At 41.5% G+C, this 16838-nt stretch overlaps 1 protein-coding gene across 2 annotated transcripts in view; it reads left to right on the top strand.

Annotated features, from left to right (window-relative positions):
• Positions 1-14160: 14160 nt before the first annotated feature.
• LOC121954046 (glutamate receptor ionotropic, NMDA 3B-like) overlaps positions 14161-16838 on the top strand; it is a 116807-nt gene continuing 114129 nt past the window's right edge. For both annotated transcript variants that reach the window (XR_015778628.1, XM_042501367.2), the window contains exon 1: positions 14161-14975. Coding sequence is in view for 1 of the 2 variants with exons in the window: in XM_042501367.2 (XP_042357301.2) it covers positions 14442-14975 (534 nt within the window). In the remaining variant the exon portion in view is untranslated. The remainder of the gene's footprint in view (positions 14976-16838) is intronic.

Below are 16838 nucleotides of genomic sequence, written 5' to 3'. Positions count from 1 at the left end.
AAAACATGAAGGTAAAAAAGCCTAAAATACTCTGTAGAGCTGAAAGTAAGAGTTGGGTGATAATTCTCAGTGGTTTTATTACTTTGGGTGACCCCTTTCGTATTACACAGTCATTTGATCTATCTTTAATATTGGTCCAAAGCATACTGATTCAGTAGCTTTAAAATCTTCCAAAACTCAAGTTTTTCGTCTTTGATCATTTGAATAAAACACGTGAAATTACCATTGTCACAGCAGCATTTGTATTGTAATGGTTGCATTTGTAAATTATTCAGCAGCTGTCATACAATCCCCACAAGCGATGTCATGATTAAATAAAACATTTAATTCTTACAGAGCTTTTTCATAACACAGCGGTGTGCCATTGTCAAAGACTGGAGTCGCCATGGGAATTTTCAGTAGCCAAAAAAATCGAGTTTGTGACAAAATAAGGAAGAATACAATAAATGTCAGCAGCCTTGATGGCGGTTTTGTGCCCCAAACAATCTGTGTGTCATAATACTGATGACACAAAACTTGTCTCTTCTTTGACAAGGAGCTTAGTTGTTTTTTCTTTCTTTTTTTTTTTTTAAGCTAAATGACATGTAGCTTTCTCCGCAGATTACACAGCCATTTCATCCATGGTTTATACTCTTGCTTTTCCATCCGTTTCCCTGGCCCGCTTAATCTGTTTCTTCTGTGAAAATTACAGAACAAACCTCAACAAGCTGTTCAGAAACAGGCCCACCACAAACAGCATCTGTCGGCTTTCCGTCTTTTGTCTTACACCAGCGACAGGTGTTGTGTGCATGCCCCGGCTGAGATAAAACACAGAAAATCTGCAGATGTCATTCGATACGTGTGCGTCTTTTCATTGTTGCTTATAATTAGCACATGCTAGTGATAAGTCTCAGGCCATATTCTGAACAGGATGTGATAATCAAAGACCAAGAAGGAACATAAAGGGAGAAAAAACACGTTAAAAAAAGCTGCAGGCGAGCCCAAACTTCCACCTTGGAAAAGTTTAAATGATTAAAAGGCTCACATAACCCCCTCCACCTTCCCGCTGCTCATTATACACCGTGTCCTACTATTGGACCTCATCATTTTCTATAATTGCCCCCATTGGCCGGACTCCTATCTGGCCCATTTTGTCCCATTCTGCTGAGAAATTAAGGCATTCCTCTAGCGACCCTGACCTGTCCCAGGCCTTGTCGTGTGACTGACAGCCCATTAGCGGGCCATTGATTGGTTGAATCTCAGAATGTGTGAGCCAACCTAATTAGACCCAAGTCCCTCCTCTCTGAATGTCAATTGAGACCCTCGGAGGAAACAAACCTGCAGGCAAATGAGGCTTTTGTAATCCTCTGGATGGAGGCAGCTGTTTTTCCTTCAACAATATCAATTTAATTTACAGTACAGATGTCAAAACAACAAGTGTGTTTATGGACACAATCAGAGAATGTTATGTACAGTACAGCACAATATGCACATATTAATCAGTCATGTCCAAGCATGAAACTATGCAAATAGATTCTCTCTTGGGTATTGGCTATATTTTCCCTTTTTTATAAACATATATTCAGTGAAACATTGCCAGAGGTCCTGATTAACGCCTCACCTCAATCACCTGCACAAACCCACGATGTCTCATAGGGAGGTGGTTCGGTGATCACACACATTTGTATGCATACACTCACAGAAAGAAAAACTTTCTATCTGGCTTCTTTCTCTTGCAAACACACTTGTGTTAGTCTGCTTTAAGCACACAACACTGGCTCGCTGAGACAGGCTATGTGCTTGCATATTTTTCTGGGAGCTGGCTTTTTTGCCTGCAGCACGTTGGAGACTATTTGGGCTAATCAGTGCAGCGCTCCACCACAGATGGTCCTTGACTGAATCTACTACTATCCCGCCATTACTCATCTCGCCTTCTCCTCTTCTATTCACGCAACAACAACAATGTATTCCTCCCAAAACTTACCTTGACAGTTTGGGTTTTAATGGGTTTGTGAATTCAATCATGAAATCGGAACCACTTGTGTGGTCACAGGAGTGCTCAGGATGATTTTCTTTTACTTCAGGCAAGACGCTAATGAGACGTGCTGTTGATGATGCTTTTGTTATGAAAAATTGGTGCCAGTGCGGATGACAGTTTATGAGGCTGGCTTTGGGTTAGAGTGAAATCCATGGCGGTAGTGGGACAATTTGTTAAACATGAAAATATGAATCTTTACAATATTTCTGCAGTGGATTGTGTTTGTGCAGCTGCTCTTCTTATAGAGCTACATCTGAGTGTTTCTTGTTTTGTGTCTGAGGGTCCAAGGTCTTTTTAAGGACACCAGCCTAACTTAATTTGCTGATCAGCAGCAGTTCTTCCTGGCAACACAGAAAAAGAACAGAGCTGATCAGAAAGCACGCAGGTCAGTGCAAACAAACAATGTAAAACTAAGAGTTATACAATTATCGAGTGTGTTCTAAAATATTGGCACCCTATTTAAAAAATACATAAATGTAAACACTTAAATGCTTCACTGGTTAACTCCGCTCTGAATATTTCAGTCTCATGTTCAATTGTTGAGAGCATTTCGCGTGAAATAATTCAACACTTAAGAGCATTTCTTTGTTGTGATCGTCAGAAGAGAGTTTTAGTGTCCCGCTACTCAACTGTGTTTCTGAAGCTTTCCTTTCATGCCAGTGTAATGAAAACAGCAAATTAAGCAAATCCAATTGAACAGGGGATGTCGTTGCTATACGGCTTAATCACTCTGTTACCCGACACCCCAGTTTATCTGTATCGTTTTTAGTTCTCCAACAATCGAGGAGAAAGCCGATTCATCAGAAACACTTAAACTGTTTAAGGGTTTATAAGTACGGTGGTAGTACTCGAGATCCATTTGAAGGTTTCGTCTCAGACTCACGTGCATTTTACTCTGTCTTGTCTCAATCTCAGACAAAGAGGACTTGGAATTTTATTTCAGGACTGGTAAAGACCACAACTGCAAGGATATAGCTAAACTGCCTTTGCAAAAAACACTGTGTTAAATAAAGATGTTTAAGTTATTTTTAGCTCCTTGTTGTTTGTATTTGTTTGATCAAACAAAACACATAAAATCCGTCTCTGTTTTATTTTATCAGGACACTTCCCATACATATATACGTATGGGATGGTGATAAAAGATAAGTGAATAAAGAGGAACCTTTATTTGTTTTCTCTTGGTGTTTTTATTGGAATGTGGATCTTTTAGATCCTTTTGAGGAGTACATGAGTTACATGTTCCACATTTCATTTTATATGTGTCATGCAGTGTGGGACTCGCACTCGTCTTGGGCTCTTTACAGTCTGCTCTTGGTCGTTACCTGGTCTCTGTTTAGGTGGTCTTGACTACAACATTGGATGTGAGGATTCAGCGTGCTGTGTATTGCATAGGTTGTAAAACGCTCCATAAATTTAGGACATATACAATAAAACTGTTCAATAACCTTTGAGATTATTGAACAAGTTAGATGGTATATAGCTTGTTTTACTTGCATCTTTCTTAAACCTAAATTTGGATTTCTTGTCAGCTCCTGCTTGTCATGGAATTGCATGAGCAATACCAAGTTGAATTGTCACGTGGTGAAGACAAACCCTTGTTCACATTATCAAATTAAGGTCCATTAAGACAAAAGTTTGGTTCCCACCTTTACTTTTTATAGTTGATGTTAGGTTTGTGAGGCTTTAGCTTGAGCTAAATGTTAACGTCAGCATGCTAACGAGTGCACGTTGACTATACAAACATGCTGATGTTAAGCTGGATGTGTACCGTCTTCACCATGTCACTGTTAGCATGCTAATATTTGCTAATTGGCTCTTAACACAAACTGCAGCGGGGGTTGAGTGGAATGTTATTGGAACATTTTTCCTGACAGTGGAATTAGATGAAAATCATAACAATTCCTCCTTTCACATTTTACTCTAAACCAGAAACGTAAAACTCATGGTGACCCTAGAGGAAAAGTCAACAGGTTAGGTCATCTGGGAACCATGAATTATTGTACAAAATTGTGTGCTTATTCATCCAGCAGATATTGACATAGTTTACTTTGACTGGGTAACTGAAATCTTTGGCCTGCTGGTGGTGGTAGAGAAAAGGTCAGGGGATAAATAAAGCATTAGGCTTCGTCCTCTTGGGAACATGAGTGTAGGGCTGGCTCCTGAAATTCAAAGATTTGATCTTGATCCTCACGTTCACACTGCTCTCTGGTACAGGCAGCTGCAGACACAGACCCACTGTGAGTCTGAATTAGATGGAGGCAGCTGCCTGGAAGAGGAGAGGATTTTCCCGGTAAGGCTCTGAGACAACGTTATCTCCTGCCTTCTGCTTAGAAGTGGTGAATTTACATCTCACAACAGCTTAACAGGATACAGATTCTGGCTTTAATTCAATATTTAGTGTTGGCAAAAAATATTATTCAACATTTCTGATCTGATGTTTGCGGATTTAGCATGCATTAGCTCAGACGGCTAACTTGGCTCGTTTACTATATTACGTGAATGTTGCTGTCACCCTGACTGTGCCACCACCCTGTTCAAAGTATGTGGGGAAAAAGAAAAAAATAGTCAAATATTCATATTCGCATATAGTCGAGTCGGATACAGCTCTCCAAAAGACTGACTTTGCCATCCCAAGATGTAAAAACAACCAATAAGCGGAGAATATTTTTAACTGCCTTCACAATAGAAAATCGTTTAACCTATATAAACGATCTTATGACACCACAAATGTGAGTGAGTGTCTTTAAACAGCCTTCAGAACTCCACAATAATGAAACCTGTTACCACCTGAGTGCTACATGAGCAGCGGCTGGAAAACAAAACAAGGAAATCTTGGCAGAAAATGGAACATGCACACACACGAAAGCCCTCACAATGTGTGCACTTTGCTACACACACATCCTCGTACACAAAGACATACACACACACACTCAGGGTGCTGCTGTTGCTTCCAGATAAGTCTCTCTCCATAGACCAGTGTCTTTGTACATCAGGGGGAGCAGAGGGTGAAAGGAACTGCGAGGAATGAACTCCCGTCGTTAATTTGTTTCAATTCTGAAGACACAACGCACGCTGAAGCCAAATCCTCCCTAAACATTCCCACTTCTCCTCACTTGTGCACTCTCTCCTGCTTCCTCCAACCCTTTCCACCTTTGCTGCTATTGATTATTGGCCTTTTCATCCCTTTCTTCCCTTCCTTCCTCTCCGTCCGTCTCCTTTCTGTCTTGCCCCTTGTTAGTGAGCATCGTGCTAAAAGGTGATATTAGTGCCTTTACCGTGAGTGCCAGGAATACTAACTCACAGCTCCCTGGCATTTCAACAGCCTCTGTGCTACCTGGGTTTGTACTGCCAGATTATTTAGGATTACATTTACACACACACACACACACACACACACACACACACACACACACACACACACAGTGAGATGCACACATGCATAGACACAGACTATTCCCCCTCACAGAGGAGCACTCACCCTTACTCAAATTGGCAGTTGTTGTTGGCTCACCCCTCAGCTGAACCGCTCTGTTCTCCAGCAGTCTTCTACCAGTGTAATTGCCGTTTCGGCTCAGGAATTAATCACTGATGTGGTTTAATGGTGTGGGTTGTATTTTTGGGGGCACATTTGCTGTCTACCTCAAAGAGACACAAAATATGAAAGGGAGAGTGAGGAGAGCTGGAGGGAAAGATCAGAGGAAACGGGGGATGAAGGTGAAGGCAGGACCAAGTGGGTGGAGCTGGGGAGATAGACGAGAAAAAAAAGGGACAGATGAGGAGTGTGTGTGTGCACATTTAAAATGCAAAGACAGAGGGCAGGTGGAAGAAACAGAGGGCAGGAGGTGATGAGTGAACAGGAGGAGGAATCGCACACAGTGAAACGGAGACGTAGCCCTCGCTAGCAAAGATGAAGGGCTACTTTAATTGGGTTTCTGATGCCTGCTTAATCCTATTCTCCATATTAATCCCTTACAATGTACATAATCAAAACAAATACACCCATGAGGGCGAAGCTGTTAATAGGAAACAGTAATACAGATTAAGTGTGCATGTGGGACACCTGTACACAACCTTCAGGGACAAACTAAGGACATGTCCCAGTCATCACTCTCCCAGTGCAGTGATTGGGCTGCCAAAGGAGGTTTGCGATCGCACCTGAGACCCTTAATAAGCACTCTCCTCCTGGAGTGTATTGTGCCGCTGCAATGTAATTGTGCAATCATTCTATTCTTGAGCACGGCTTGATATCCATGCGAGAGAGCAACAAGTGGAAACAAGTCACCTTGCCCAAAAATAAAATTACGTCTTCGTCTACTTTTTTCTCAGCTCTGTTTGTGCCTACGGCTGAAAAATATCTATTCCCAGTGCTCCCAGTGCTTCAATTCGTCATGCAGCCACATACCAGCCTCTAGAGTTTATAGTGTCTATACTTAACAATGCATATAATTCATTTCACAGTTAATTCTCTTTACTCTCATGTTGGGTTTGTTTTGGACTACTTTCCTTATACTGTAAGCCTTACTCTGTCTTTTTGGGGTGATATTATTAATATTTGTAGGGTGACAACCGGGGGAAGATGCCCTCCTTAAGAACATTATCTACGTTGAATAACACCATAAGCTGTCTTCAATGTCTGAATTTAACAGTACATCCAACTATCTAGCGAGCCAGCTCTGGATCTCCATATCTGATTTCTTCCCCCCTGCAAGATTTTCTGAGACACCCACTGAGATGAGCGCCCATGTTTCTGACAGTTTATGCACAAATTCTTTAATCATGCAAAGCAGCTGTTGCATCAGCTGTTGGGTGGCTGGTCTCAGACGATACTGCAGGTGAAGAAGCCAGATGTGGAGGTCCTGGGCTGATGTAGTTACACATGGTCTGCTGTTCTTAAGATGGTTGGATGTACTGCCAAATTCTTGAAAACAACTTGGAGGCAACTTATGGTAGTGAAATGAACATTCCTGCATTCAGTATGCCAATAATATGCTCCCCCAAACCACCATATTCTAACTCGTAGCTCATGAAATACCAATGCTTGGTCAATGGCCCCACACGTCAAACTATGATGCCTGTGGTACCCCCCCAGCATCATTTTTGGATGCTCAGGGACAGGGCGTCAATTAATGCTTGTAACAAACATTGCATGTTTTAAAAATGAACTTGTTTTCAAAATAAACTTAGAACATATGTTAAAAAAAAACAACTTTTTTTAGGGTTTTCTTCCTAAGATTTAGGCGACAAAAGCACAAGGTTAGTTTAAGAGTAATATTGTTAACAGTATTTAGCCCATTCTGCACAAAACTGGACAGCAACAGAGTACTTTTTCAGTAGTGTCATATTTTTATTGTAACTTTTTTGTTATACAAGTTATTTTCTTGAGTGCTGTAGTACTTTGCCTTTATTTTAATTTGTTTTTAATGTATTTATTCTATGTGTATTATATGCATCAAAAACCAAGGCAAATTCTTTTTTAGGGAAAACCCTCTTGATAATAAACCTTATTCTGATTCCCACGTCACGGTTTGGCTTGAAATACGTAGGTATGACTGTTTCTAACGTAATGTAACATCACAGGACATAGCAGCATTACAAGCATGGTATGCAATACATAGTAGCACACTACTTTGTTATTAAAATAACTCAGTTGTCTCTTGGCTTCACATGGGACACGAACAGCGTCTTCCCAGGTGAAAGTCCAGTTCTCCACCACCATATACAGGCTTTCTCACTGTTCTACACCATGGCAGTTGCTTGAACCTTCAAAAATTGCTCCTCCTGATACTGTCTAAAGGGTGCCTTGGTGTATTGGTATCTGACGGCAAGCGTCACTGACCAACTGTCGATATTTGATTAGGTGAAAGTGAGATCGGGCTGCCAAAACTTGTGACATCGGAGGCATTTTGCTGCGTGATAAAGCTGCACATTTGAGAGTTGCCTTTTATTGTGGCCAGCCCAAGGCACACCTGTGTTATAATCATGCTGTTTAATCAGCATTTTGATAAGCCACATCTGTCAGTTGGATGGATTATTTAGGCAAAGTGCTTACTATCACAGATTTAACCAAATTTGTGAGCATAATTTCAGAGAACTAAGCCTTTAGTGTGTATAGAAAAAGTTGTTTTTAAATCTATTTGGCTCATAGGTAGAACGAGTCATCCACTGATCGAAAGATCAGCGATTCGATCCCTGGCTCCTCCAGTCCACATGTCAAAATATCCTTGGGCAAGATAATGAAGCCCGAATTGCTCCTTATGGCTTTTCTATCAGTGTGTGAATGCATTGGATCGGTTACTGAGTAGCAGGTGGCACCATGTATGGTGGCCTCGACCACCAGTGTGCGAATGTGTGTGTGTGTGTGTGTCAGTGTGATATGTAGTGTAAGGGCCTTGAGCTATACAAGTGCAGGTCCGTTTACCATTCAACTAATGAAGAAAATGAAAAATGGGAGCAAAAACAAAAGTGTACTTTTATATGTTTTGTTCACTTGACTGGGGAAAAAATATGAGCTTGGGTGTGATTTGAGCGTTTACAGTGTTATCATGCATAAAGCGACTCAGTATTGGACGTAAAATAAGTCACTGTAAAGGGCCATCTTGCCTCTGGGAGTAATTTTGTATTTAGATGTCTATAGATTTTATAATTTACATAATGAATGCCATCTAATCAAGAGCCTTGCTTTTATTGATTTCTCATTTACAGAGTATAAATAAACTGTTTTTAAAATGCCAAGTTAATTTACAGAGTCTGCTTTAGAGGTATTTAGTGTTAAGCCATCAAAAAAACAAAGTGATAAACAATATTTCAGTTCTGGCACCACTTCTACATTATAAGGGGAAATACTACAGGAAAATAGGTTAAAACTTGTAACTAGTATATTGCATATCACCTTGGAACCAACCCAGCTGATTATTTACATTAAGACAATTAGTATTTGTATTACAAGGTTTGCATATGTATATATAAATATTTAGAAATTATGCATTATGTAATTAAAAATGTGCTTTTTGCACTCATTCCCAGAACAGAAATCTGAACTACATTAAACATCTAAGTTTTGGATGTTGTCTTTCCATTTGTATGAAAAAAAATGTTATGGAAGCAAAGTAGCCACTCATTTCAAAATTAACCAGTAACAGTTTTCACCCTTAGTGATGTCTCTTATTCCTCATTTTCACACATTTTGTTTTGTGTCCAAATTGGTTTTCACTGAAAAGAATGCATGTCTTTAAAGATAAATGAAAATGGATAGATAAAAATGCCATCGCAGAAATGGCAGAAAAGTTCATTTTGAGTCTTTTTCACCATCCAGTCTTGTGGAATATGTGCATGTTGTACAGAGACAAAAACAGGACCAATAATGCATGGTGACAAATAACTGAGGAGGATGGCCTGTCAGGTGTGTAGCCAGTTTTATGGAATATTTTGTTAAAAGACGTATGTTCTGCATGCACTCCATATGTTACATGTTTTTACGGTTTTCACTTCATCTGCTAATTACTCATCCTGTGGATGAAACATTTACTTGCACATCTGTTTAGCTTTGATCATGTCCCAGGCCCGGGAAACGTTTCAGAGCAAAATCCCTCTTTACATTCACATTACTCACACATCCGTAAGCTGTATTGCATTATTTATCACACCTGAACTAATCATAATATTTGCACTATTCATCCCATTAGCAGAATAATCTTTTGTGGCATAACAAGATATAATCAATCACATTCCATTTATACAAGTTGCTGCTCTGTACTTGAAGTTGGTTCTTGTATGTTTTCATGTGTGCTTTCGTTAACTGTAATTTTATTGCTTTTAATTAGTACTTAACTACTTTTTTGTACTTTTTTAGTCTTTTTGCACATTTGCATGTTTACATCAGGGGTCAGTGAAAAATGGCATTTTAATCCCATCTATGTCCTGTGCATATGGCAGAATTGACAGTAAAGTTGACTTTAACACAGCTAGCATACTACAAATATTAGCTAGCTAAACCTTTTCACTTAGAAAAAAATATTCACAGAGCTGTATTATATTCAATAATCTTTCTGCTTATTTGTTTTTACACTAATCTCCCATTGCATGGTGCATACCGTCTGTCCAAAAATAAAACCAAAAGACGAGATTCACAAACTCAGTAGAGATCAGGAAGTTCTCCAAGGATTTCAGATGCACCTAAAATAGTGTGACAATTAGCCTCTTTTTTAGCATGCAGGTGGCAGTAATATTATCCATAAAAGCTAGAAAAAAAGAATGTTATGCTAGACAGCTTGTTGTATATTTGTGATATACCAGTTTACGTTGCCATATCTAGCATTTGACATTTTAGTGTTCATCTTCACAAATGTTGATACTATTCCAGATGTTTGACTTTTTAGCATCTTGCCAGTAGGCAGAGCTATATGTAATATTTCATACCTTTCTAAAATTTTACTGGGGTATATAGTATATGCTCCATATATGTGATGCTAACACAGGCTTATTTGCCCAGTTAACTCATCATAAACCAAAATAAACTCACCCAAACCATCTTGGTTATTCTTGCTAGTAGTCTAATCAGTAAGTCTATTATTCCAACAATAACCAGCTCATGTTTGGTTGAAATGATCCTTAATTCACCAAGTATGATGTAAAAAATATGCTGTTATTCCCCACGGTCAGTCTCCGGCTGTTTACATTCCTGTAACTTATCCCTCTACCTCTAGGAGTTGCAGTGTCTTTCACCTCAGCTATCTGTTCTACCAGTAGAGACCAGACACTGAGCTCTGGTGGTGCATGCTGTGCACTTCATTTGATGAATTTAATGGAAAGAAGAGCTCCTGTATTTCTGACGGTACTAAAAAAAATACTTTCAGGATTTCTAAATACCCTGGTATAACATAATCATACTGTGATACCACCCAAGCCTGCTTGCTAGCGTATCTGTAAGCTTGTCGCGTGTAGTCAGACTGTCCAAATTTCAGCAGTGCTGGACGGCTGTTGGTTGATGTTAGATGAGACTAAGTTTCACTAAGTTTAAATATCTTTGTCTGAGAATAACTAAGAATAATTAATTGATGCATAATGAATCATATTGGATTGCATTTCCTTAATGTATGGGCTTATTGGGATTTGGGGGGTTATATGTAAATTAGGCTTTCAAAAAATGATTTGGACATGGCAAAGATAGAAGCTTCAAAGGTTTCATCTGCACCACAGTAGCTCATTTGTTTCCCTATCCTATTTTCCCTTATACTTTAACGTGTAGTACCATGTTCTATAAGATTTCGCAATGCGGATTCACCTCTAAAATGATATCAGCCGTATGATATACTGCACTTTAAGTGATGTAAAATGGATGATTTATTGTATGTTACTGACACATTCAAATGTTTTAGAGATAGAAATCTGTGCTCATGTAAAATGAATATGACATCAAATAATATGCTAGGTCTACATAATAATATAATTTGACCAAATCTGATTATATGGTAAGAAGAGAAACTGTGCCGTGAGCATGTGATTATGGGTATTTTCTGGTCTTTGTTGATACAATTTCACATCTTGGATACAGAAAATAGCTCCAGCAGCCTGGCACATTCAGACACTCACACATTTTATGTAAGGCACCTTGTGATGAACTTGACTTGACCCAATAATCTTACCATTTTACAACATAAACCGAGAGGAATACATTTGGAAACACTTAGTTTGTACTTGTTCCTGCCCAGCTCCAACAGGTACCTGAGGGAGAGTGTGTGAGGAGCATGCAAGTTTAATGTTGCTGGTTTCTGCAGCAGAACAAAGCCCACAGTGTTGGGTTTCATCTTCTTTTTTTTTTTCTTATATGGAGCAAGTGGTGCATGAGCAGACGGAGGAAAGGTAAGAAAACACTTTGTGCCCAACTGGATCAGATTTGTCAGTAAAGCGCACTGGTATCACACTAGGTCACCCAGCAGGCTGTGAAATGACTTGTTGATCCCAGGAATGTGCGTGTGTGTGTAGAGAGGCAGTGATACCTTGAGAGAAACCTTTTCATGTCAGACCTCACACTGAAACAGCCCTGCAGCTTCACCTCATGCCAAAGCCGCAGAGAGCGAGAAAGAAAAGCAGAGCAGAGGCAGAAAAACAGGAAGCGATAGACATTTAAAGCATCACTGGTGTCTTACAAACAAGGAATTATCAGCAAAAAGAGAATGTGGGGACCCCGGGAGCCACACGCCACTGCCCAGATTTCTGCCGGACACAAAGATTGACTGAATGTTCTGCTCTAACGATGGCAAATTAGATCAGGGGAAAGAGAGTGCAGAATGAATGAAGGGAGGACTGAGTGCTGTCCCTTGCATGAAGCCAAATTAGCATGCACAGTAGATCTCTTTTATGGCATTGGCGCTGTCCGTGGTGCTGAAAAGATGTGGTTACACAACGGATAATGTTCTACTTGGATGGCAGGAAGGAAGTGGGAATAAATCTCAAAGGAAAATTGAGATTTCAGCAAGCTATTAGCTTTGTGTTGGCCAACCTGGCAGGGACATTGTGGTCTGAGCTGCAAAGGTGCTTAAAAGTGGCCAACAAAACAAATGAACACCATTTATAAAGGGGTATAAATTTAAATGGTCACAACTTAGAAGTATCTTGGTATTATTATTGATCAGAACTTGTCATTCAAACTAGACATTGAAAACTTTGTCTCCAAGCTGAAATGTAAATAGGGTTTCTTTTTAAACCTCCGTGCCGCTGATAGCGGAGTCTGGAGGCATTATGTTTTCAGGTTGTCTGTTTGTATGTACGTCTGGCACAATATTGTGAATGCATTATCTCGAGAACACCTTGAGGAAATTTCTTTGGAATTGACACAAACATTCACTTGATGTCAAAGATAAGCAAAAGTCAAGGTCCATGTGACCTCGTCTGTCTCATACTTTCTGAAAGAGATTTTTCAAGCACACCTTGAGGGAATTTCTTAAAATTTCGCACAAACATTCAAGTAAAGTCAAGGATAAGCTGATTAGATTTTGGTGGTCAAAGGTCAAGGTCATGGTGACCTTGCATACATCTCACTGTTGTGAACGCAGTATTATAAGAACCCCTGTGGGGAATTTCTTCAAATTTGGCACAAATGTCCAGTTGAACTCAAGAATTAACTGATTAGAATCTGGTGGTTTGAGGTCAAGGTCAAGGTCAGGGTGACTTCATACAATGTGTTTTTGTGTCAATGTGATTGTTACTCAAATTCTCACTGAAATCAAAAATTGAAAAAAAAAAAGGAAAAAAATGTTTTAATTTGGAGTGAAGTCACGCAGAGCTTCACTTTACGTCTTTGGTGTTACTCTGTTGTGATTGGTAGGGCCATTCATCTTTTAAACTAAACTGGAATAAAACTGCAGTGTTTGTAATTAAGGTACGAGTCAATGGTAAATTAAAACCGTTGTGCCTGCAGCAGTGCTCATACTTCATGCCACCCCTGCATAAGTCAGTGGCCCACTCAGGCCACCCCAGTAAAAAAATGTCTGGACCTGGATACGCCACTGTCTTGGCCAGTTCGCTCTTGAAAAAGAGATTTTACAACTCAATGAGACTTTTACCTGGTTAAATGAAGTTTATATATACATAACACCGTCCAATTGTCTCCCCTTAATTGAGAAAAGTCAGTCTTTTTGAAACTTGCAGCAGCGTATGCTCTAAATGTGTGTTTTGGAAAGACTTTTGCCTGGGGCAAAGGAGGAATATTGAAGGCAGTATCCTCCGCTAAAATGCAGAAGAGTCCAAGAGGAGCAAACTAATTTCTATATTGAATTGTCTATCTTATGATAAGATTCATAAAATAATTACTAGGAAACATCGTAGGCTGCTTGTAGTTTCAATTCTGAATGAAAACACTCAGTGCAAATTCTCTCAGGGACCCGAAGAAGCGAAAGGAAATGTTACCCGACGAATTTTCATTAAAATTCAACAAGAGGCAGGCTCCGTGAGAGGTTAGATTATTGGCCGGCAGAGGCATGGACAGACACACACACACACACACACACACACACACTCTCGCTCTCGCTCTCTCTCTCTCTCTCTCTCTCTCTGTCTCTCTCTCTCTCTCACTCACACACACACACACACACACACACATACACACACTTCACAGCTGGTGTGCCTTCCTCCAGCAGAGACTGACAGAAGCGGGGCGACCGCTCTAAGCTGTGAGCGCTCATCTCTCCTCTCCTCTCCAGCGCGTCTTTTACTGTTGACATAAAAACTTTGAAGAGGTGAGAGCCGAGACGTCAAAACGCCGACAAATCACCGTCGACAGCGCGCATCAACACAAGAGACAAGAGAAAGGGGAAGAAAAGAACCATCAAGTCCGAGAAAAAGCGGTGGAGCCGGGAGAAAGAGGGAGCTATGCCATCTCCCGCCGAGCTGAGCCCAGTCCTCCTCTGTTGTGTGTCGGAGCTGCAGCATGGTGTCTCTCTCTGGACTCTGGACCTACTGCCTCGCCCCCGGGAGACCCCATCTCCTCTACCTTTCCACCCGACCGCTCCTGCTGCTGCTTTTACTAACCGTCTTCACCTCCCCGGAGCCCTGCCTCCCGCACCCGCAGCCCTGCCACATCCTCGCCCGGATAGGACACACCGTGCGCCTCGGCGCGCTCTTGCCGACCCGCCAGCCGGCACGGATACAAAACGCGCTCAACCGCGCCCTGGCTAGCCTCCGGCACCAGAGCGGAGGGGCAGACTCCTCCACCACTGCCTCCCAAACACCTCCTCTGCTGCCCTACAACCTGAGCCTGGAGATGGTGGCTCGATCTCCCGCCGGAGGGGACCCGGAGTCGTTGTCCCGGAGCGCCTGCCAGGACCTGGTGGTCAGGGGGGTGTCTGCCGTGCTCGCCTTCCCCCGCTCCAGGGAGGAGCTGATCCAGGTGGAGTTTCTCTCGGCTTTCCTGGAGATCCCCTTCATCTCCATCCTGGAGGACACAGAGCCTCTTGTGACTAAGGTATGGGTGATGTGTGCACCTGTAGCAGTCATCTTTAGAGGAAGAGAAAACACTGATTTCAGTGGGGGTTTTTCAGTGGGGGAGCTTCAGTAACAAGCAACCTGTGGCCAAATATATTGTCTTTTGGACCGAAATCAGAGAGTTAACACTTATGGCTTGCCTGATCCAGTGATACTCAATTTACTGCCTGAGGGCCAAATCTGGCCCCTGGTAGGGCACCAGGTGGCCCCCCAACCATTTTCTAATTCACAATAATAAGAAATTGGTTCACGCTGGGAATTGTTTTTATACTTTTAGTATGCATAAAGAGCCAGAGTGCATAAAAGAGCATCAAAATAGGGCTTGTTTATTAAAAATGTGCCAGTGGAGGATCCCCCGTGTTCCCCGACTTAGGTCCTAGCAAAATCCCTAATGTCCTAAAACCCTAGAAATGTCCTAAGATCCTAGAAACATCCTAAAATCTGAGAACATCCTCAAATCCCATCCTAAAACACTAAAAACATTCCAAAATCCCAGAAATCCCTGAAATCTTAAAAATATCCTATATCCTAGAAACAGTCTAAAATCGCTGCTGCAACTGGCCCCAGGCCTCCTGTCATTTTGCAAAAGTGGCCCCCAAGCAAAGCATGTTAAATATCCCTGGCCTATGCCATTAGCCTGTGGCAGGGATTTTGGTCTTTGAGCCTGTGCAAAACTTATCTCAGTATCCAGATTTTAACTCTGGCTGAACGCAAAGAAATAGTGCAAGAAAAGGTAATTGCAACAAGGATAATAACATCAATTAATCTCAAGAATGCTAAAATAATACAATTAGGAACAGCCATAGTAAAAAATGTAGTATGGGTAATTGGAAAAGTCGATTTAAAGAGCATTTAGCGGCTCCCTCTTAAATTGCACGGCTAAACGTCTTCCTCAAGCAAAGTGTGATGTTGAGATTGATCTCAGCTGAGCTTTTGCTGGTGCACCTGCAGGCCCCTCGCATGCATGTTTAATATCTGGTAGCTCTGCCTCAGTATTGGACTGAACCCTCCAGCCCTCCAGCAGCAGAGCTTTAAAGTGAAATGCTTTTTTTTTCTCTCTTTAAGCTCTCTTCTTGTGTGTGTGTGTTAACAGACTCAGCGTGTGTATCTGAATGGGAGTGTGTGCATGTATGATTGAAGACGGCTGTGTTTTGGCACCTTTCAGAGCGAATCATTCAAACAGTTGAGATACTGATAGATGGTTTCTGTGGAGAGGGGTGGCGCGGGCTGCTCGTGCTATTTGTGTGCGGTCACATATGTTTGTGTGCACAGATTTGCAGGTGTGTGTGCGCGCGAGTGTGTGTCATGTTAGTATTCCCAGCAGCAGTCGAGCTGCTTGCCAGTCAGTCAATCCAGCTCCAGTCATATCCGCCTCTATCCAACTGAGAGGCCAACTGCATCTCTCTGTCACACACACACTCTTGCACATGGGCAACCAAGACACACACACACACACACAGAATGGCACATAAAGAGGACTTAAACTTTCACACAGGTTCAACTGACACACACACACACAGGCTGAAGCAAGAGGCGGCATTAGGGAGCAGAGAGAGGGAGGAGAAGAGGAGGAAAGATCTATAGTTTAAGTCTGAAATCTTTGTCCTGTCGCGTCTCTTTGTCAACAATGGATTGCTTATTCGATTTCAATAAAGCTTGCATGAATGAGAAGTCACACCACTTGACGAATGTGTCGGCAATGCGAGGAGATAAGAAGGGGAGAGCAGAGGAAGAGAGGGGGGAAAGAGCGGGAAGGGGTGGGCCGGGGAAGGAGGAGAGGGCTCTTTTTTGAGCTGTGGGAGGCCTTTCAGTTCTACAGAACTGTGCCAAGCACTCAGTGGGC

Source organism: Plectropomus leopardus, chromosome 14 (assembly GCF_026936395.1).
Source record: "Plectropomus leopardus strain MGB_pleo_1.0 chromosome 14, ASM2693639v1, whole genome shotgun sequence".
Lineage (NCBI taxonomy): Eukaryota > Metazoa > Chordata > Actinopteri > Perciformes > Serranidae > Plectropomus > Plectropomus leopardus.
This window is presented reverse-complemented; position numbering and strand designations above follow the sequence as displayed.